This window comes from Euprymna scolopes, chromosome 31, assembly GCF_053919585.1.
Source record: "Euprymna scolopes isolate OS-2025 chromosome 31, ASM5391958v1, whole genome shotgun sequence".
Lineage (NCBI taxonomy): Eukaryota > Metazoa > Mollusca > Cephalopoda > Sepiida > Sepiolidae > Euprymna > Euprymna scolopes.
In genome coordinates this window covers 56,168,846-56,192,772 of record NC_136512.1, presented here as the reverse complement: position 1 = coordinate 56,192,772, position 23,927 = coordinate 56,168,846, and the positions used below count along the sequence as shown (strand labels likewise).

The 23,927-nt window shown below is 31.7% G+C and overlaps 1 protein-coding gene and 1 pseudogene across 1 annotated transcript in view; one reads left to right on the top strand and one right to left on the bottom strand.

Annotated features, from left to right (window-relative positions):
- Positions 1-22,114, top strand: part of LOC145255761 (solute carrier family 25 member 36-A-like) — a 51,229-nt gene extending 29,115 nt beyond the window's left edge. Inside the window, exons 2-7 of the mRNA XM_080114421.1 lie at positions 6,759-6,986; positions 7,783-7,860; positions 10,283-10,383; positions 13,314-13,380; positions 16,529-16,812; positions 21,203-22,114. Of these exons, the coding sequence (XP_079970547.1) occupies positions 6,759-6,986; positions 7,783-7,860; positions 10,283-10,383; positions 13,314-13,380; positions 16,529-16,812; positions 21,203-21,399 (955 nt within the window). The 3' untranslated portion in view covers positions 21,400-22,114. The remainder of the gene's footprint in view (positions 1-6,758; positions 6,987-7,782; positions 7,861-10,282; positions 10,384-13,313; positions 13,381-16,528; positions 16,813-21,202) is intronic.
- LOC145256003 (U2 spliceosomal RNA) lies at positions 14,328-14,451 on the bottom strand (annotated as a pseudogene).
- Positions 22,115-23,927: the final 1,813 nt, after the last annotated feature.

The following is a 23,927-nucleotide window of genomic DNA, read 5'->3' as shown; positions in this document are numbered from 1 at the left end:
TTAACTGAGATAATTATGAAAGTGTCTCCCATATATTAATGGAGGGTGATAAAACAGTCTGTTGGATCTTCAGGACAAACTGTAAACAATTCAACTATGGACTAACGTTTATTTGTACTAGCTATGGTTAAATTGCAAGAAAGAATTGATTTGATATTGCTTCTGAGATAATGCCATACATACTTTGAGCAGTTAGTGTGAAGTCTATTCACGAGTTGATCTCGTACTGATCAGACGATCATCAAAGTGCCCCTACATATCATTGAATGGCAATAAAACAAAGGTTATTTTTTACTAAGTCACCACTTATCAAGGCTAGACACGACAAGGATAGTGGTTGATGAGATGGATGGATTATCAGTTGAATTATGAAGAATATTATGGGAGGATTTAAAATGAGGGATGAAATGAACAAAGTTTGAGTTTGGATGAAGGCTGAGCTTCTTATATTGAGATGTTGAAATCCGTAGCATAAACCTATTTATTTTCTTCATTCAATTGAGTTCAGTTTCTATTGATATTTTATATTTGTGATTTATTTAGAGAAACCAATTATATTTCTGTGTATTCGTGTATATCTTGTTGAAAATTCCAAGGGATTTTTTTTTCATTTATAAACCTTACTTTTTTCTGAATTTTTGAGATGAGGATAATTTCTATTAATTGGATTTCTGCTCCCATCTAGTATGTTATTCTTACAAGATTTTAGCTAATGTAACTTCCGACCATCTTCAGGTGCATCTTGTCAAACTTGACAGTCTATGGTATTTTGAACAGAACCATGGAGGTAGCCTGCTCTCATTTTGTCAGCCATGATAGTTTAAAATCTTTAACAAATTCAGTTATTGCCTATATTTTCACTTTTCTGCACTTGTTTAAAGATTTTACAAAAGATATATATGTATGTATATATACTTATTTCTTTGAAATTATTCTTTACTTTCCAAGTTGTTATCTAGTCGTACAATCTTCAGTGTTAATGTGTGTGTGTGTGTGTATGTATATATATATATATATATATATATATATATATAATTTTTTTTTTTTTTTTTTTTTTTTTTTTTTTTTTTTTTACGAAATCCATATCAGATGAGTAACCATTTGAGAATGCCAGGCACTATAGGTGGAGATAGCAACTTCTATCCATTGGTAGTGCCAAACAAAATCATGAGTTGCCTTTAGGCAAGGCATAGCACCTGGAAGCTACCTTGCCAGCTATTGAAAGATTAACTCTGACTCATACAAAAAAAATATCAGGCAGATAGTGTGAAAGTCTACAATATACATATCGCAGCATGAGTGAATGTATACATAGATACAATGAACATTGCCAAACAAAAAGGTTAAAATATTTATCTAAATGCAAAAGTGTTTTTTTTTGTTTTTTTCCATTTATCACTTATATCACTATTAAAACACGTTACTGTTATTTAAATCAATAATAGAACATAACCTTTTTGAATACAATACATAAATTGTATAGACAGATTCATATATCTGTCCAATTTGCATAATTACATTTTAAACAGTCTATAATAAAATAATGTTAGTGTTATTCATTTGTAATTTCATTGTTATTTTTCTATATATCTGCAATAATTGTGTCCATATTAAGTGATGGTGCGGAAGATTTTAGATTATCCATACCACAGCATGCATAGATAAATAGGTATAAGAGCACATTGCCAAATAGTAATTTAATTTAAACAAAAAGGATAAAATATAGAAACCTTTCTTATGCTTATTAATTATTAAGGGAGATATTTAAATGAGCTTATAACTTAGTTTGCTAGAAAAATATATTCATAGGTAAACTAAAAAAAAAAAAAAACCCTCTATATTCTGATGGCATATGGCTCCAAGAAGTCTATTAAAGAAAATATACCTAAATTAATTAATTTAGGTTCAGAAAAATTATTCATTTCTTTGATTCATCTTACTAGATCAGTCAGTCAGCTAACTTTCTTTCTTTTTATATTGCAACAGTTTGCGTTTGAATGAGAATCATTTAAGTAGCATGAAAGATAACCACTTTAATTCTATTTTCTTGACCAACACACCAGGTAACGTCAGATAGCCTTGCTAGTTTCTATTTATACAAAGTAAGATACATGTATTTGTTAGTATATTTCTATGTCTAGAATTCACTCCTAGACTTAAAAAAAAACCAAAAAAAACCATCGTTATGAATTCTGGAATACAGGTGTAAAGGTGTGTACTGTGAGTTATATTTAGTTTGACATGAATGCATGGATGGCAAAGACCTCCCTGGAGATACAGATCTCACATTTTTATGAAATTTTAACAATAGTATCAGACATTAATTAAATATTTCGTAAAATTTCAGGTTTCAGGAAACATAATGGCACAACCTCCCATTTGAAAGTTGAAATATTTCAAATTTAAATTAAATTTGATTCGTAGTTATTAAAAATCAATTAAACAAGATTCTTTGAATTTCAATTTTTTTTCTCCAAACACTTTTCTAGACTCAAGATCATATAATGGATTTAGACCAAAAATGAAATAAGAAATTTAGACTTGTAGTTTCATAGTATCATTTTGTTTTTAATCTTCATAAGGAGACATAAAAGTGGTGCGAACTTGTTCAGTTCAGGGAATTAATTTTACTCGTCCTGGGACGGGTATTCATAATTCTTCTGATGGTCAATCTTGCATTCATTTCTCTTTTTTACACCCTTTCTAAATTTAACGTTAACTCTTCATGGCCTTGTTGCATTTGTGCAACAAAGCCAGCTTTCATTTTGAGTTGAAGAATGATCAATTTTGTCTGATATATCAAACAGCGGGAGACCAAGGATATTATGCCAGGCCAGCAGAAAGAAATCCTGCAAGGAAGGAAATGTGACATATCTGTCAGAATAAATCACATCGTGTGGGGGCTGGGAGATAAGAATATCAATGGTTGAGTCCAATGAATATTATTAATCACCATTCATTCTCACTGACATTTGTAAGCTCTTTATTTTAGGATGGACTTTTTTTCCTAGACAACTCAACATGATGGGTCAGATGTTTCTGTTTCAACCTTTTTCATACCTTTTTGTTCTTTTTCTTATCTCTCAACTGTCTCTTTTCTTTCTCTCTCTCTCTCAATCCTCTACTCTGTAATAAAGAGCAATATGTATTTATATCTTTCTCATGCAAATATTAGTGAGTAAAAAGAAAAAAAAAAAAAATTTGTTTCAAGTATTCAAAGGAATTGAGACAGTAAATAACAAATCGGACAACTCTAGTTTCAATCTATTTCTATGAGACTTTTTTTTTTTTTTGCCCTTTTTCCTTTCTATACTGATTCATCTTTTTATTTTTCTTTAAAACTTTCCAGTTTTTTTGGGTTTTTTTTTCCTGGTTTCTTTTTTAACTTCACCAATTCAAGTGTTATTGAATATTAGTGCAAACATTGGTAAAGAATAATTTCTTTTCCCTGTCATTTTTGACAGAGGATGTACGCTCGTGATGTTTGTAATTGGTTGGTTCATTACAATTGTTTTAATGTGAAAACCTATTTTATGACATTTTTACAAATGTTTTTCTTCAATTATCTCATTAATTCTTTTAAAGAGTAAACCAATTTTTATCCCAACTATAACAATAGCGAAGTTGTAATAAGAATATTGGATTAATCTTTCTCTCGCTCTTCATTTAACATCTTGTTCCCTTGTTAAACCTCTTTACTCCAGTGATAAGAACAAATCCAAATTGTGGAAACGGGCTGGGGTTATTTCTGCGTTTTCCTTCTACTAGATGAGGCTCTAGTTTATGCTTCATTTTTTACTTCATTACAAATGCAATTTCTGAAAAAGCAAAGAAAAAAACAGTATGATACTGGATTATAACGCTAATGAATTAAATAATAAATAAAAGGTGAATTATCAGAATGTAGTATATTTATTTAATGCCTCTTTTTCCGTGTGTGTGTGTACGTACACATTTCCCTATCAAACTGCTCTGTCAATTTTCAGTCCAGATTTGACATAAGGCGTCAATTTGTGAAAATCTTAATAGGTTTTGGCTGGCAAGGGATCAAAGTTCAACAATTTTACTTTTGAAAACTCTACCAAACTCTTGCCAATTTTGGGTCCAAACACTTGAAATTTTAAATGTAGGGTTACTTGGACATGGATCAAACTTTTTAATTTTATTTGAGCCCAAAACAAATGTTATGGGGTCAAAATTGGGGTCAAAGTTAAAAATTTGATCTGTGGTCTTTATCAAATTACTCAGCCAATTTTTGGTCTAAACATTTGAAATTTTGCATAAAGTGTATTTAGACATACGGCAAACTTTTTAATCAGTTTTTGATCGAAAATTTGGCTGCCAAGGGGTCAAAGTTCAAAACATTTGACCTTTTGCGGTCTGTAGCAAACTATTCAGGTAATTTTGGGTCTAAACATTTGAAATTTTACATAACAGATATTCAGATATGCAGCAAGCTTTTTAATCAGTTTTTGGGTAAAAATTTGGCTGCCAAAAGATCAGTTGAAAGAGTTGACCTTTGCAGACTCTACCAAACTCCACAAATTTTGGGCCTAAACACTTGAAATTTTAGGTGTGGGTTACCTGGACATGAATCCAACATTTTAATATATATTATATATACATACATATGCACACAGTTATGAACAGTACATAGAGCCCAAGCAAAGCCAGGCTGAACTGCTAGTGTTTATATATATATCTATATATATATATATATATATATATATATATATATTAGTGAAAATAGTATTCCGACAAGATAATTAAGTTCAACATTTCGTCTTTATTCATCCAGAAGTCTTACAATAAAAACGAAACGTTGATGGACATAAACTTTTTTTTTTTTTTTTTTCTTTATATATTAAGGTTGTGAAGGGTTTCTGAAGCATAAAAACGATGTTTTTGATATTTCCAGTGGTTCTTTGATCACAAAATGTAGCAAAATAAAAAAATTTTTTTATTTCGCTATGTTTTATGATCGCTTGGAATATAACATAAAATATTAAATATTTTTATGCTTCAAAAACACCTCATAACCAATAAATTACTATCTTAGAAGCATACGTGGATATCATAACATTATATAATTTTTTATTTAATTTTTTAAAATTTTGTAACCCATTAGCATCAAAGCGCAACTGATTTCAATATGTATAATAAATGATTAGAAATTGAATGGAAAAAGAAAAATTGGATAATATTAATAGTAGTAGAAATAAAAATAATAAATGAATCTAGTAAAATATTGATGGCTATAATAATATACATGTGTGTATCTACGTTATGATAATTATTTACTTTTAATATAGTATTTAATAAAACGTCCACATTATTATCTAGTATCATGCTGTTTTTTTTGGTTTTTTTTTTTTTCAGAAAATGTGGTTGTAATGAAGTAGCATGAACTAGACTCTAAAGACTTAATAGAGCAACTTAGAAATACTACCAACCTTTTTCTACAATTTTGATTTCTTCTGGATTAAATGTTATGTCAGAATAAATCAAGGCTTTTTAATTGGGTCACTTTAAGGGTTAGGTTACACTAATTTACAAACCTATACACCTTTTGCAAAAATGGAGAGAAATGGAAGCAAGGGATGAAAACACTAGGGGTCACTGGAAACACTAGCTCATGCAAGAAAATTGTCAATACGTCCATCGTGACATGGACAGAACAGGGTGCAGAAAGGGTAATTTTACCCATTGTTACAGCAAATGCCGTCATTGATGGTTTGGCAAAATGACTCGTCTACATAGCTGGGGACATGGAATAGACAACTGTCCTGATTATTTGTATATGGTCAAGCGATCTTAGGTTTGTGTCAGTCTCGTTCATTTGGGAAAGCCACCTTCCGCTGTAGACACAGCACACAAGGTGGCGGCGCTGCTTTGCCTGACGAGGATGGCTGTTACCATCAATCAGCAATTCAACTTGCGCATCAGTTCAACGACACTGGAGTAGTGTAGTTAGTATTGCACAACCTATGCTGGCTGCACTATAAACTCTTCATCATGCAAACCTCCTTCCAGAGAGTACTCTATTATCACTCAAGGCAGATCAGTCAGTTAAACCTGTTGTATATTAGAGACAGTGTTGCCAACTGAGATTTTGAAGAGCCTGCCAGATCGGAGCCCAAAAATTTCCACAAAATTGTTAGATTTTAATTTTGATAATTTTCTGGTTTTGTATAGATTTTTCTATTTTAATGTTAGTTAAATTGTGATTTGTCGTTGAAATTTTACTTTTCTTTAAGACTTGAAATAAACAAGAAGCAAGAGGTGTAATTCATGAAGAATTTATTTTAAATTTTTTGTTTTTTTTTTCTAAATGATTAACACAAAAGCTGATGAACACTTATTTAGTCTGAGGATAGTTGTGACTTGTGCTCATTATGTAGTTACAATATCAATAAATTAATCTTTACTGTAGAAACAAAAAATCAGTCTTTCTGAGAAAGTTGGTCGGATCATTTGCAGTTCCTAACAAGTTATGTCTGGATTGTATCACTGGTAGACATTTATTGATGAACTCTAAGCTTTTCATTTTTTCTATACATTGCCTGTGGTGGCTAACAAAATCTCCAGCTAGATACAAAATTTACCAGCTACATTCTAAAACTAAATTTCCAGATCTAGCAGGAAAATTGCTAAATTGGCAACAACTGAAATTTAATTTCTTAAATACATTAATTTTATGAATTAGTAAAGCTTACCAAAATTGTTACGATAATTCAAAAAATTTTTTTAAATTTCAGCATTGGCGGTACAGTGGGTGCAATGGTCACATGTCCCCTGGAAGTCTTGAAGACAAGATTACAATCATCAGTTGCCTCCTTTCATTCTTCACCTGTTTATGTTCCTTCTCCAGTCTCCTCCTCCCACACGATTGTAGGATTACGGCCTCAGGGTTGTAATGCATTGGAAATCTCAAATATGATGCCAAACAAACCAAGAGTTTCTCTTGGAATCTATGTCTGCTTACGGTAAGTTCTTTACTTTTCTGAGCATTTCCAAAATAGAAACCACTGTTCATCCCTCACAACAGCACTTTATCAGTCCAAAGCTGCCTCAAACTGAAGAAGTATATATTAAAACATAACACTATCCCAAACTAAATAAGTATAAAAACATAACCTACCCAAAACTGAAGAAGTATATATATTAAGATATAAGTTAACAATAAAATTAATTGGACATCTTTAATCACATAAATACTGTTGATTTATTTAGTTATTTTTGGCCATTTTCCCTCTTTCTACGTTCACTAATGAACTTTGTTCATATACTAAACATTAATCATCACTCTGAAACATGTTTGACTGTTTGCTTACTATGTGTTAATATTTATTAATGATTTGGGGAATAATTTAATGCCAAATCAATCTTGATAAATTTCTTATGTTTCAATCTCTTAATAAAATGATATTTTTGTTATATGCTTCTTTGTAAATTGCATGAGTACCAATGCAAATGCAGCTAATTGCATGGTTTTACCGTTTTCCATAGATGAATTTGCGTATTGCAGTGAAATAATTTTGTTTTGCAAAATTGATTGCGAGTTCCGTCCTTGCTTGTAACTTATGATTTAAACTTTTCTTTAATTTTCAAATTATACACCAAGTAAAGATGAACCCTTTTAAAGTGGAATAGGTTATACCTATACTTCCCTTTACAACCATGTTGCATCCTATTAATAATGAATGCATCCCTGTAATGCATGATTACTGCTATCTTGTGTTTGATCCCTATTATTTTGTCAATTCTTTATCTTTGTAATAGGCACATTGTGGAAACGGAAGGTCTTCGGGGATTATTTAAAGGACTTGGCCCAAATCTTGTAGGAGTTGCTCCTTCAAGGTTCGTATTTTAATTCATTTTTAAATGTGTTTCTTTTCTACTTTGTTTTCTTAAAATCTTATTTTTTTTTCCTCTTCGATTACTTATCATATTTGCTATGCTGTCCGTTTCACATGCCGTCATAAAATACTCCTCTTCGGTTAGACTGGAGATAATAGCAACCTGATCTGATGAAGCAGATGATCCCAAACATGCGCTAGTAAAAAAATTTAATTCTGATTGTACGATTCAGCACAATCTTTCTTTGGTGAAACATCCATCCTTCTGTAGCTTTTAAATGCTAAAAGGTGATGGCAGTCGTGTGTCAATCACTCTAACGAAACAAAAGACCACTGCTTCATGTTACTAAATATTAGTTTTAACTGTACTGTGCAAAAATACTTGTGTATCCCATGGTGTGTGGCAGAATACAGAACCGGTGATTATTTTTTTTTTTTTTTTTTAATAAATTAAAACAAAATGGCTGAAAAATTATGTCTGCATGTCATAATTCTGTTAAATTTTATTTTCTATTATAGAAAAGAGAAACAGTTTACTTGATGACAGCTTTTAGTTTTAAAATCGGAAAGTAGTTTTTATCAAACTTTTTAAAATTCAAACTGCTTTTTATAATTGAAATTTTTATTTTTAAATCTGAAATCAAGTTTTTTTTTTTTTTTTTTTTAAGAATATTTCTTTTTTAGATTTGAATATATTTTTTAAATAGTTTATTTTGAAAATGTTTTAAAATACTTTATTTTAATTCTGCCAAAATTTAGGCAGTGAAAAATAAGGGACTGTATTTGGATAAACACTATTTGTCAATTTCCGATTTCAAGAAAAATCAAAACCTATACTGAATACACTTAGAAACTTTACATTATCTGATTCAACATGGTTCCACTTTGGTTATGGTAAAAATAAATTCTGTATCATTCATTTCCTCAGTATAATTAGGGACCAAATTAGTGCATGGATGTGGAAAAAATTTATGTATTTCCATTTTTGCTGGTAATTGTTTCAAAAACAATACTAGAACTAGGTCAAATAGCTTTTTTATTTTTTTTTATTTTAAAAAAAATTCTAGTGTACATTAATATTTTTCATTGATAATTTTGATTTACTATATTTTGCATGTATCTCAATAAAAATAAATTGAAATTTCAAATGTATCTGTTCTAATACCGTACTTCATCTGTTTTGACCTCGGTTCTGATACGATCCCCCCCCCCCCCAACGAATGTCGCCCCCCCCCCTTTTTTTTTAGATCTGGACCCCCCCACCACCACCACCACCACCAAAAAAAAAAAATATCTTGTGTCTAATGCTAGGCAAATCAGTACAGGTAACAATAAACACGGATGTAACCAAGACCAGAATGTGTGTATAAAGAAATTTGCAAGTTTAATCAAACAAAACTTGTTTTCATACGTTTTTCATTAACATTTAAATGTCAGAAGGAAGATGATGATATTTGGTATAACATCCATTTTTGCATGCATTGGATGGCTTTAAGAACTTGACTTCCAAAGTTGTCTATTTCTGGCCAGGTATTTAACCTTCAGGTCCATTTTTATCAATTCTTCCCACGTTTTCCCTGACTTTCCTCTGTGAACTGAACCTGCTACCTCAACTGATCTACATCTACTCACCCAAGAACTCTCGATTCTTTCAACGTGGCCATACCACCAAAGTCTACTTTTCTGCACTCGACTCCTTGTTCAGATTTAACCTTTCTCTGAGGTCATCAGAACTAGTCTTTAACACTCGCGTTACACACCCATTGTATCATTCTTACAAATATTCAAGTCTTTGGTTTAACTTTGATCGTCTCCTCAGTAGTAGGTATGATTCGAAATTGACTTTGTGCAGCTGGATCTTTTTTTTTTTTTTTTCTTTGAGGATCTAAAAAAATCCTAACTGTTTTTAAACTGAAGAGTGCAATAACAAACAGAATTAGATCAATTGTTTACTTATCCACCAAATTTCACTCGTGGATATCCATCAGTCTTTATCATTTTCAAAATACATTTTCTTTACATTTCAAAAGCATTGTCTTGAGTAGTATCATATATAGTGTCATGCTAAACTTGCTCCTTTCACCTGCTAGCATAATAAATCTACAATCCCTACTAAGTTGTTGGTAGTGCAATGGTGTTCACTCTGGTCATGTTGACTTCTCAGTGTCTCTCATTAATTTCTTTGTCTACTCCTGTTTGTAGGGTAGACTCTGAAATGGATTAACCAATTATGAATTTTGAAATACAGCCTGACATAGTGTTTGATGAAGATGGGTAGGTAATATGGGCTATATTTAGTTTAATAGTGGCGTAGAGACTTTTCTTTTTTGAATTCTTTTTTCTTTACCAAAGATCTTTTTTGAAATTCATGGTTGTGATTTGTCATTTTTTTAATGTCATTTCTTAATTTACATTTATTTCAGAGCCCTGTATTTCTTTGCCTATGCTAACATGAAACATAAACTCAACAATGTATTGTCACCTGACACACCATTGGTCCACATCTTCTCTGCTCTTGCCGCAGGTATTTTCTTTGTTTTACTAGCTGTACTGACTCGGCATTACTTTTAGTTTTTTTTACTTGCAATTAGTTCACCCCCCCCCCCAAACAAAGGGAAATAACTTCAAGGTGAGAATAAACACTCAGAAACTTTTTTTTTTTTTTTTATTTTATTTTAATGAAAATTGATTTAAAAACAAAAAAACTATTATTGTAAGTTTTGAAAATATATATGGCGATTAAGCTACAAAGAATTTTCTGCATTTCATCATAAGGATTTGTCAGTCTATTGCATGGAATTTAAGTTATCGCACGGTTTTATATATTCATGTGGTGCAGAGTGTCCTAGTTAACCAGATTCATTGTTATTCCCGCACTCATTTATTGCATCCGATAGTCACATGTTTATCGGGCAGAAAAATAATCTGATTGGTTAACTAGCAAACTCTGCATCATGTGAATATATAAAAACATACGCTAACTTCAATTCCATTTAATTGCCTGGCAAATCCCCACGAGGATGAAATACGGAAAATTCTGTGTAGCTTAACTACCATATTTTTTTTTTTTTTTTTTTTTTCAAAACTTACCTAGCTCTATTCGAGTACTGAGCACTTTTGTAGATACATGATATATATATATATATATATATATATTTTATAGGTGATGAATTTAAAATAAATCACAGAAAAATATTTTTATTATATAAATGTGGTTTATTCCAAAGATTAATTTTTGGCATTTTTAATTTATATAAAATTTCAGACCTTTCCATATATAACATTGTGAAAATTGAACCTCTAAACTGACTACGCATTAAATTAGACTGCATCTCATCAATAATACATTGAATGTTGTCTTTCAAGTTGTCTATTGTGTCTGGTTTATCAGTGTAGACTTTATATATCCCCGTAAGAAAATAATCAAATGGGATTAAAATCACACGAATGAGGTGGCCAATTGACAAATCCATTTCGTGAAATTATTCATCAAATGTTTCACTCGCTAAATTGATTGTATCGCATACTGTGGCATGTGGCTCTGTCGTGTTGAAGCCACATGTCTGCAACATTGTTTCCAGTTTAGAAATGAAGAAATTAGTAATCATTTTTCTGTATTGCTCCTCGTTGACTTACGTGTTGACCATCATCACCTTTAACAGGATATGGACCAATAATGCCACCAGTTCATAAAGCACATGAAACTTTTTCTATATGTAACATTGCTTCAACACGGCCTCAAAGATATAGAAGGCCTGTTAACTGAAAAATGCTTGCAGGCAATGTAGGTAAGATTTGTCGAACTGTTACTGTCGATACTATATGACAGCATTTTAAAAAAGAGCATTAAAACAGGTTTTAAAAAAAAAAAAAACAGCAAGACACCCAATTTGATTAATAATGAAACTGAACTTTATTCAATATAAAATATGAATATTATCTATGTAAAATTTATTCAATATAAAATATGAATATTATCTATGTAAAATTTATTCAATATAAAATATGAATATCATCTATGTAAAATTACCTAATTTTAAAGCAATATACAGTCTAATACTGATAAAACTGAATTATGAATTTAGGCAACAAAGAAAACACAATTCTTGGCCTTCGTGACAAGATCAGTGTAGTAGTATCTGTTCTGATGCTACAATTAACCTTTTCTGTCCTCGGCCGGTGGAGAAATTCTTCTTGACAGAGACAATTTTTATTTTTGTTCCTATCCAGAGTGCCCCTTATTGGGGAGCTGGATTTCCCCACAAGATTATGTTAAAATATTAAAAAAAAAAAAAACTATTTTAATACAGAAATTACATTTAAAGTTTCGGTTTTCTGTTCTATGTTCATTTTTTTCCCATGTTTTTCATCAAAAATGTGTAGCATATTTTCATCAGTTACATGGTTAGGAGTCCTATACTCCGCTATAGCCGTCATTTTCATATCGGTGCAGAATACATGAATATGGAAATGAAGTTCACATAACTACTAAGACAATCATACTATAATGTGAATATTGGTTGAAAACTAAGAAAATATAGTAAACATGAAATTTGGGAGGAGGCATTATTATTTCACTCCCTAGGAGTTGTCTCACAGGCCATTATCAGTGATCGCTCTCTGGCAGTAACCTGTGGTATTCGCTGGAGACCTCGTGACAAGTCTCCTCAGATTTCCAATGTTCTCCACCTCTTGGCCACTTGTGCAGATGATTGCACGTTATCACAACAGCTGTTTGCCATTGATTTCTTGTTGGCATCAGCCATTTGTGTTTCCTTGGGTTTGGATGACAAAATGTCTCTCCCCAAAAGTACCAAATTTGAACTGCACACTTCCAGAGATACAATAAAAACCTGGTCTGAAACAAGGCAGCTTAATTATTAACCATGATGCAAAGCAGCCACAAAGTTCTTCAACAATGGAGGATGGAAAGCAAGATACAATCCTGATATTGTATTCCTCATTGAGAATATTACTAGACTGTGCAATAGCCACTGCCCAAACCATAATACCGTCCATTGGCATAGCAATCAATAATGCAATTACCCTAGCCACAGGTGCATCCCAAGGCAAATTCAGATTCGATAAAACAAATTTTTACTCTCACTCTGTTAAAAAAAAATCTTGTGGACAATATAATTATATTAGAACATAAAACTAAGGCTACAGATATTAGAAACTCTGCACATAAAAACTAAAGAGGCATCCATTTTCGATAACAGCAAAAATTCTGTTCAAAATTCTACATAGGTTGTCATTTTTAGCATAATTATTCTCGAGTTTGAAATAATGTGCTTGAAAATCGTATGTTACATCAATTGAAATATTAAAAACAACCAAGATAAAAAAAAGTAGCCTGAATAATGCAAATAATACAAATTATCAATTCTTATACATAAATAAGAATCTGGCCTTTGATAAATATTGTCTAAGATTTTATGTTGCATTTTGTAGGTTTCACATCAAGCACTGCCACAAATCCAATTTGGTTTGTCAAAACAAGACTACAGCTCGACCAAAAGTAAGTAATGTACATATACAATATATATAATAAATATTTTTTCTTTTTTTTTTTTCTTTTTCTTTTCTTTTTTTTTTCTTTTTTTTTTTTTCTCGTTTTTTTTTTCTCGTTTTTTTTTCTCGTTTTTTTTTTCTCGGTTTTTTTTTTCTCGGTTTTTTTTTTCTCGGTTTTTTTTCTCGGTTTTTTTCTCGGTTTTTTTCTCGGTTTTTTTTCTCGGTTTTTTTCTCGGTTTTTTTCTCGGTTTTTTTCTCGGTTTTTTTCTCGGTTTTTTTTCTCGGTTTTTTTTCTCGGTTTTTTTCTCGGTTTTTTCTCGGTTTTTTTCTCGTTTTTTTTCTCGGTTTTTTTCTCGTTTTTTTTTTTTTCTCTTTACTTTACACTTTCATTTTTATTTACTTTATTTTTCATTTTTCAATAAGACGTCTTATTTCAAGTTAATTCAACTTTTACACTAGACTCACTAGCTCTTTTATGTATATACAATTGCAGTCGCAAGGTTAACTAATTTGTGTATTGGTTTAGAAAAAGAACACTTTATTATTGTTGTTTTTAATTCAATGATTATTTTGATTTTGAATTCACAAATAATTCCGCAATATTATTTTCTGGACAAATATTTAACATTTGTGTTCAAATGTTCTTAGAGATATTGACTTGATTTCAATCAGTTGTGAGCTATTTCTAAATTACAAGAGAACAAGGCCGATAGCCATTAGTCGTATGCTCTCATGTAATGAATGAATGCGTGAATGTAGGATTGACACGAAATTCTTTAAAGATAAACTAAAATGACCGAAAAAATGGACTGAAATGACTTAAATATAAAGTAAATGACTTAGAATGAATTGAATGAACTTAAGGATGAATTGAATGACCTTAATGACTTGAATCCTTAAAAAACAACTTGAATGATCTGGAGAATGACTTGAATGACTTCGAGACTGACTGATAAAGTGTGATCATTTTACATTAAATTAATACAGAAAAGTGATCCCCCACTTTGTATCACAATAAGTACAGCATGTAAGAACAGATACTAAACTTTGATCTTGGCCAAAAGACCAAGAAAAGGGTATTTGCTCCCTCACCGAGCAAATTAGGCACAAGGCCGATTTTTAATGTGATGGGGAAATGGGGACCAACTCCCCGGGGAGTAGGGGAGCTGGATAGTGACAATTGGTATGAAGGATTGCCCCTACATTGACCAAGGTCTTATATGTGAGGTTGCCCCCACATATGGTCTTTGCTTGCAGTATCTGCCGGAACAGATACTACACTTTGATCTTTATATATAATTTATTTTGTGAAAATGAAAATTACAATCAAAATAATTCAATGTAAAATTAAAATAAATTAAAAGCAAAATTCAAATTTAGATCTCCCCTTCACAGCATAGCTCTGGTCTGGTTCGATCAAGTCAGTGATGACAACCTGCAACCGATTCGCAAGAACCTTGGCCAAAATCTTTAACTCTGTATTTAGCAGAGTCAAGGGCCTAAAATTGTCTAAATCTTCCTCCCCACCATGCCGTTGACCTTTCCTCAGCAATGTGATCACACCCTTGGTCACCTGCCCAGGGATGGAGCCCTGAACAAACCAATGGTTGAACATATCCTTCAGAATAGGGACCAACATGGGCGACAGCCTCAAGTAAAATTTGTAGGGTAGACCATCAAACCCCGGGGACTTGTTGCAGCCGACCTGCTTCAACGCAGTAATGATCTCATGTTCCGCGACAAGACCATCACAGCTAGCTGCTCGAGCCGCCCAAATAGCTGCCAAACTCTTCAACCCTGAGTTTGGGTAGTTGGGTGAAGCGCTCCAATAAATGCTTTCACTACACTTTGATCTTGGCCAAAAGACCAAGAAAAGTAGCAAATTTTGCAGAGCAATAGTGAGCTAGTAATAAAGAAACTGACCAACTGAGCAAAATAAAGTAAACCATGCAGAGAAGTGTAACTCTCTGTCAACAGAAAGGTTGAAGTGCAGTATTAGAACAGATACTACATTTTGCTCCTAGCAAAAAGGCCAAGTACATTAGTCTTCTGATGGAATTTAGTTGAAAGAAGATATTGCATAAGACGAATTACTCAAACGGATTTTAAATTTTTATTACCCTTCAACATTTATTCAATAAAACATTAAACTAAATGCATAAAATAAAATGTATATACAATATATTAAATATTTTAAATTGTATAATTTATAATTATAACACGTTATTTAATTCATAACTAGCAAGAGACATGGACATTCTACAGTTGTATCCTTATAGAAGTTTGTGACATATTTCCATTCTATGGCCATCCAGTGCCTACGCATACATAATAATGTATATGCGAATATGAAATTGCTTTAATCATTTACGTAAATCTTATTCAACAGTAAATAAGGATTAATAGGAGAAAGCGAAAAAAAATTTTTTTTTTTTTTTTTTTTTAGGTGGACATTTTACATCTTTGTAGATACGGTAGAAACCATCAATTACTCATTTTTCACTTTGAACTTAATCTTGAAATATGAGATGACAGCAAAACGCTTGGTTTTTCAGTGTTTGCTATTTATATATGACAAATTAAGGCATAACAAACCACGACAACTGCTTCTGCTGATCCTCTATTGGTGTTATATTTAAGCACGACAAATTGTGCTCATCTGTTTTGTTTGTTTTTTGCTAAAAATTTTAAATATTTTTAATTAAAAAAAAATTTAATTAAAAACTTCTTGCTTTGTTTTGTGGGGGAATTGTAAGAGTAAATGTTTCTCTCTACCAAAAAATGAGAATAAAAGTAAATATATCAAAGATTAAATTCTTTCAAATTTTAGCCTGTCAAACTGAAAAAAAAATTTTTTTACAAAGATTTTTTAGCAGAAAAAAAAATGTCAGTTCATTTAAATTAAAATCTGTTGCTTTTAGCTGTTCTTGACATAAGAATTCCAGGTTGCTCAAATGATGCGCTTAATTATCAGACAAATAGAGCATCAGCAGGAGCAGTTGATTTGTTGTACATTATTAGTAAATCTCATGTTCAACATTTTACATTTTGGTCCACATATGAAAAGTGATTTTTGATTAGGAGTTTAAAAAATAGTCGGTCCAGAATTCCACAAATCTATCTTAAACTTGAATGTTTTCATTTCTCTTTTTAAGGAAAGACAACTCTCTCAGATGCCGAGATTGTATTCGAAACATCTACCAACAAAATGGTCTCCGTGGATTTTACAAGGGTATCACCGCATCATATTTTGGAATGACGGAAACTGTGATTCATTTTGTGATATACGAGGCCCTCAAAAGCAGATTTTTGGCATATAACAATCAAACGAAAAGCGGTAGTTACACCAACAATGAGCGGAAATTATCAGACTTTTTATACTGCATGCTTTCAGGTGCAATTTCCAAAACTTGTGCGACATGTATTGCATATCCACACGGTAAGTAACAAAAAATTAATTTTCATTGGTGTGTTTTTTTTTGTTTTTTTTTTTTAACTGTTATCATAAATGAGATGCTCAAACATAGTCAAGAAAGAAAAAAAAAATTGCTTGTTTAGTAATTAGTCAAGTGAAAATTGCAGGTTAGTGGGGATGCCCTTTTCTCCCTGCAACCTCTCTCATAGAGACATTACAAGCCTGTCTCTATTTTATCGTTATTTTCATGGCAAGTGCTCGTCTGAGCTCCAATCTTTGGTCCCCTCTCATCAAACACACTCGTTTGTCTGTAAATACTATCAATAATTTCCCCCACTCTTTATCTGCGCCCAAACCTAAATGTAGATTCCATGAACAAAGCTTCTTTCTAAGAACTGCACACCTGTGGAACTCTCTTCCATTTACCTGCTTTTCAGCCGACTACAATATGGCTGTCTTCAAGTCCAATGTAAACAAATTCTTGATGAGCCGTTCCCCTTAAGTAATCCAATTTACCAAAGTTATACTTCTCATGATTACTATATTGTCCTTTTTGACCACTGTACACTATTTAACTCTTCTCCTCGAGTGGGCTCTGGGCCTTGATAAGTGGTGATTCCTTTGTAAAATATATATAAAAAATCTTTAATATATGTAGAAATCGTGCAGAAATAAATATCCTCACCAAAAATTAGAAAAAAAATGATTGAGTAAAAGAATTTTTTATTAAAAATAAAAATCAATCTTATATTTATATTTTGCTGCTCTGCCATTGATAAGAGGTGAAGTACCAGCATTAGTTATAAACCAGGGGAGATAAGGCAGTCTATCATTTAACCAAGTAAAACATGAAAGTTGGTAAAATAAAGTAAACTATTTTAAATTCAAAGCAAACAAGTCGAGCATGGGAAGTCCCCCTCTACAAGTGAATAATTTTGGAGCCATTTTACTTCTATAGTGCCTAAGGTTGCAACTAGAATTATCCTGGAAAGTCTGTTCTGGCAAAAATTTACTTTCCCCGTGACTTGTTTGTGCAAAATTTAGTAAAATAGATCCAAGGCGTACTTATTGAGAAAAGTGCAAACAGATGAATGGGAGGTAATTACTAAGTCCAATCCTTCCTTTGACTGGGAACGAATAAATACTAAACAATTACAGATAAGTAAATTTGTTGCAATAAAACATAAAACAAATAACCGAGTAAACAATGACAAACTGGTTATCTCCCCTGTTTTTAGATTACACTTTAAGATTATGATAAAACTGCAATTTATGATAAAATTGATTTATACTTGTAATTATCTTTTCTTCAATGATTTTTTTTTTTTCTAATTTTTGGTGAGAATATATTTATGTATCATGTAAAATAAGTAGAAAGTTTTTACTTAGAATACAATTTTCACTCTTTACCAATATTATACAAGTACCAAAATATCTTTAATTTTTTTTTTTTTCCAGAATTATCCAAAACAATATTTTATTTATATCTAAAAACTTAATATGGAGATTTGTCTTGAAGCAAAATTTCTGTGTATAACTAAAAATTGTTGGCTTCAAACAAATAAATCTTTACAAATGTCATGTTGTGGTAAATAAAAATAAGTCGTGATTAAACTAATAATTATTAGATCGAGCCAGTCTAAACATTGAATAAAATTTCATTATCCCTCAAATATAAAAAACATGCAAAAGATCAAACTGAAACACATGTTGCTGGAGAAGTTAATTTGCTTGTTCTTGGCAGTCTGTTAATTTTATCGAGAAATTAAGTTGGCTTACCTCGAAATATTTGTGCATGTAGACAATTATTTTTCTGCACATGTGTATATTTTTTTTTTTTTTTGTGTGTGTGTGAATCAGTGTGTTCATTGCCATGTTGAGGTGAAAGAAAAAAAAAAACAGCTGAAGGAGAAATTAGTGCTGCCCCCTGTCTGCCTAAGACCAGGTCAAAAGGGGCGATAATTTTTCTATTTCCCTTTTACAATTTGTGTCTGTTCACAACACATGTGCAAACATGATGTCATAATAGTTGCAATGCACAACTTTGACTGTTCATATAAGACTCGTTTCAACAGTTTTTACTGAATCTTATGATTCACAGCACATTAGAAATCAAACCAGATTTTTTTTTTATATATATATGTATATATTGATAAAGAAAGTCAGAATTGGACCTTGTAAAAATAGGGGGAAACACAAACTTTTGTCAGGAATTCAATGACTCATCTCTGCTTTTGACGCACGTCCATAACAGGAGTTGCTTTCTTAAAGTCTCACACCATCAATATCTGCAACAGAGAAATGAAACTTCTAGATTATGAATAAGTTCAGTCATCATAACAAAGTAATTTTCAATCTTCATCTGATCCTTTTGGACAGAAAAAAGATAAGAGGCATATTACTTTTGGAATACCCTTGGTACTAATTTTCACTTTTTAAACTCTAAGCTGGTTTGTGATACCTATTCTAAGTCATTTACATGTAACCTACAATCATACAGCTGCCCTTTTTATAAAAAAAAAAAAAAAAAACCCAAAATAACTATTTAGTGTTGACGCCAAACTTTTTTTTTTTTTTTTTTTTTTTTTTTTTTTTTTTTTTTTTTTTTTTTTAGCGTGAATTTACCCTTTAATTACTCCTCATTCGAAACACTTCCATACATTGACATCACATTGCGTACACATACCTAATAGACGTTTTCTTTGGCCAATAGTGATAACATTCTTCTGGTTAGTAATGACAGAATTTTGTTTATTAAATATAATTGGATTTTGAAAAGGATGGTGAATAGCAAGGGCAATGCAAGATACCCCGTCGTAAGATACTTAAATATAATATTGTAATTTATGCAGATTTCGTATTTATTAAAGAGTCAAATATTTCGCATTATATTGTACCCAATATGTAGTGATGATTTCAAAAGTAAAAACAAGTATATTTGAGTGCCATCAGCTAATCAAAACCAAAAGTTTCAATCATGCAACTTTGTCTACAAGTTAAGCAAAGACTGAAGTTTATTTGTACTCAGTATGGTTGAAGTGTAGAAAGGAGTTTGAATTTTATTAAATAAAAGCTGGTTTCCATGGCAACAATGTTTTTAATAGACAAGATGAAAGCAATGGCGGTCGGACGGGCCAGAGTTTTGTAATTCTATAGGTGGCATTTTTAGAATGTCAATTTGGATGACATAATTTTCTTTCAATTTATTCTATTCTTTAATTTTGTAAAAAAATTTTTTTTTTTTTTAAACAATTCTAAATACAGACAAAAGCAAAAAACGTAAATAAATTGTAAAATTTCTTTGTTTTTGTTCCCTTTTTGAATGATTCTTGCTATCACGATTTCAACAAATATTGCTAAGAGAGGCCAAAACACAATCTCATTTTGACATTTCTCCTAAAAAAAAATCGCCATGATTACATCGTAACTACTTTCAAAAAGGTAACTTTGGCCTCCTTCCAGTTATTTCCCCTCTATAGCTTGTAAATGCAAGGCCACATTGTTTTCAAATTCCACAATCTTATTCAGAAACGAATGCAATAAACACAGTATGAATAAGACTAGCCTAGATTTGTATTAGATTTACTCAATAGTGGTTGAATTAAGTAAACATGCATTTCTCTTTTCTTTTGTTATACCTCTTTGGGGATCTCTTATTCTAATCAATGATCTCATTTCAACTTTCTATTATATATGTATGTATGTAATGTAATCACACACAAATACTGAAAATTTCAAAGTATATCTATTACTAATGGAAATTAAACTGGAGCTATACTATTCTTTTACTAATGGAAATTTGGTATCTGTCTGAAGCCGAAAGTATATTTTTTACTTCTATGATTAATGAAAGCTAGCTGACCGGTTTCAAACCTTGCTCAGCAGGGCTCTAATTGAGGTTAATAACGATTAAGATATAAATATATTAGATGGAAATATAGAGGGGGAGGGTAAGGAAAGAATTGGATAGAAACTATTAAGTTCTAAAATGTTTTCTTTGTTTGCAAAGAGGTCTCAAGGATTTAAGTCTCTAAAATTTTCCAGTGGAAAGAAGTGTGTGACCTACTCAAAATGAAGAACAAATCTTTTAGGACTTAATGTAGTTTCTATTTGATTCTTTCTGTATTTTCCCTCCATTTGCAACCCACCATATTTCCATCTCGTATATATATTTTTCTTAATTGCTATTAAGCTAGATTTTAGTTCTGTTGAACAAGGTTCAAAACCAGTCAGCTAGCTTTTTCACTTATTTTTTGATTCATCATGATTAATGAATTCTATCTCTGTATGTATGTGTGTATATTATATCTTTCAGCCATTAAATCTTATATATGTTAATTTTTATTTTTTGGAGAGTTCTGTGACGGCATAAGTAAACATTTGACTCTATTTTATTTCTTTCTCATATTTCCAGAGGTTGCCCGAACGAGATTACGCCAGGAAGGCCAAAAATACAGATCCTTTTTCCAGACATTGATTTTGGTAGCCCATGAAGAAGGCTTCCAAGCTCTGTACCGTGGCCTAGCAACTCAGTTTGTCCGCCAAATTCCCAACACAGCCATTGTGATGTTCACGTATGAACTGGTTGTCTACAAGTTGTCTGACCGGTGAGCCCTCAGGGCCTTAACAAAGGACTGCTTTATGAAGAAAAATGGCCAATGCCATGCTAACGGGGGCATAAACCTCTCTTTCTCTTTTTAATTTTCTGTCTCTCTTGCAGGCACCAGTCAGTGTTGATTCTCACCCACAATGTCAGTGATGACTTTGTGTGTCTTGTCAGTTTTTTACTGGCAGTGTTTTTTGCGTTCCAGGGGCTAGTTTTCTGTGTTTCATTTTTTTCAGTGTCCCCAAGCGTAGGGTTATTTTTTCAGCAGGCCCGTAACTTACTCGCAGGAACTGTTTGGTTTTTCGTACATTTCAATGCACCAATTGGCATGTAAGCAATGAAAGATCCCTTCGCCTCTTTACAAATGCGTAAAACGTAGGAGATTGAAAACGGCTTCGGGGAGGTGGGTGGATGGGGGTCTTACCTCCTCCCCCTCCTCCTCTTACCACCTTATCTAAAGAGTAATGCCAAAAGTTAACCAGGCAGTCGATCAATTTTAAATGCTCTTTTTATTTGTACGTTTCATTTGAATGGTGGAATAAAAATTGGACATAGATAATGAAATCCATTTTTGGTGGATTATTTAAATAAAATAAAAAAATAAATAAATAAAAAAAATACAAAATTCTTTTGATCCTTTGCTCCTGCAAAAATAAATAAAAAAAGCACAAGAAGCAAAAGGAAATTTTTTTTTTTTTTTTTTTTTTTTTTTTTTGAGGGGGGGACAAAAAAAGACGCTAAATCTTAGAGCAGTTATATTAGAAGAAAAAAAAACCCAACTCGACTGCATAAAAACCAGTGCCCAGCTTCACTCCTATCTGAGAGACAGTACTTAGTGACCTCATTTTGATTGTTAAAAAAAAAAAAAACTGAGGAAAAATTGAAAACCTCAAACATGTACATATATATATGTAAATATGTGTGCAGGTATGTTTGTCTTGTGTTAAGTAAATGTGTGAGCGTTTGTGTACAGTGTATGCATGAGACATTTAGAGGATTACCCAAGAGAATGTATAGCTTAAAAACGTGGAACAAGTACGTGTACAGTATGTGTATTTATATATTCTGTATACATATGTACTCTGTAGACATACTAGTGGGCTATGCATTTGTGTGAGTGCGTATGTGTGTGGTGAGAATCTGAGTTTATAGAAGTTATTTAAGGAGGTCATGTTGTGGGGGGGGGGTCTAACGTACACAAATTCTTGTACACTGCTGTGATGACCTTCTGCAGAAAACAGACTTGTAATGAGTGCATGTGAATGCAAAGAAATAAAAAATTTGAAAAACAATTTGAAAAAAATTAATAAAGAATAAAAATTAACCAAAATTTTTGATTTATTTTTTTTGCTTGTTTAAAATTTTAATCTGAGGAAAACCTGTTCTGGGACACGAACAGACTTTGCCAACTCCCTCTCTCCCTATTTAAGTTAACTCACTTCTAAATAAATGATTTTGAGTTCCAGATCATATTTTCTACTCTTTGCAATCTCTACTTTGCTTCATTCTTTTTTATAATGCTCCTCTACTTATGGGCATCCCTATAATAACAGGCCAAGTGCAAATGTGGATTTTATAAGAAAAGTTGGCAATTTATAAAGATTGAAGTCATGGAAGAACATAAAAAAATCTGTCTAGACATTAAAAGTAGTTTTTTGTTCTATATTACTAAATAAGGAATCAGTTACATAACAAACGACAGCCACTCGGATATAAGCATGACACATAAAATAGATGACACGCTATCCTTTTAATATATAGATAATATAAATTAATATTTAACAAAAATAACAACATAGAACTACTTTTAATTCCTCAACAGATTTATTCTCTTATGACTGCGATATTTATAAATAATTGAAAAAGTTTTTTTTTTTTTTTTTTTTTTTTTTTTTTTTTTTTTTTTTCAGACTGTTATCATTTTCATAGTTGTTGTTTCATCTTTCAGCCAACTCATCCTCTGGCTTTCTTAGTGATAACAGTGATGGGATAGGAATGCTGAGTTTGTAATTTACCTCCAGTAATTACTATCTTTGGGGCCCGTAGTGGAGATAGATGTCGAGTCTCTACAGTTTCAGGTGAGCATTATCTGAAGATATCAGTTTCAATCCTACCCAAGCTGGCCAGGGGATTAGTTGGCCAAAACCTGATAAGACAACAACTATGGAAGGCAGTAATTACTTCAGTTCTTCACCTGAAGAAGGCCAGATGAGTTTGTCGAAACGTGGTGGGACAAGAACTATAAAGATGTGGATAAAAGTTCACAAAAAGAATGAATGCACATACAAAAACGTTTTCTATTTACAACTTTAAATTTCATTCTTTTTTGTGTTTTTTTTTCTCTATCTGATCTATTTACAGACTACCATTTTCGTGTTATTTAAATAGTTTATATTCTTTGTCTGTACACGGCTCTATGGACAAATTTATCTTTAATTGACATTTGACAGCTAAATATTTGTTTACTAGCCAAATAGAAAACTTATCCCAAACCCACATAATTTTTAGAATATGACATCTTCATTTTGTGACG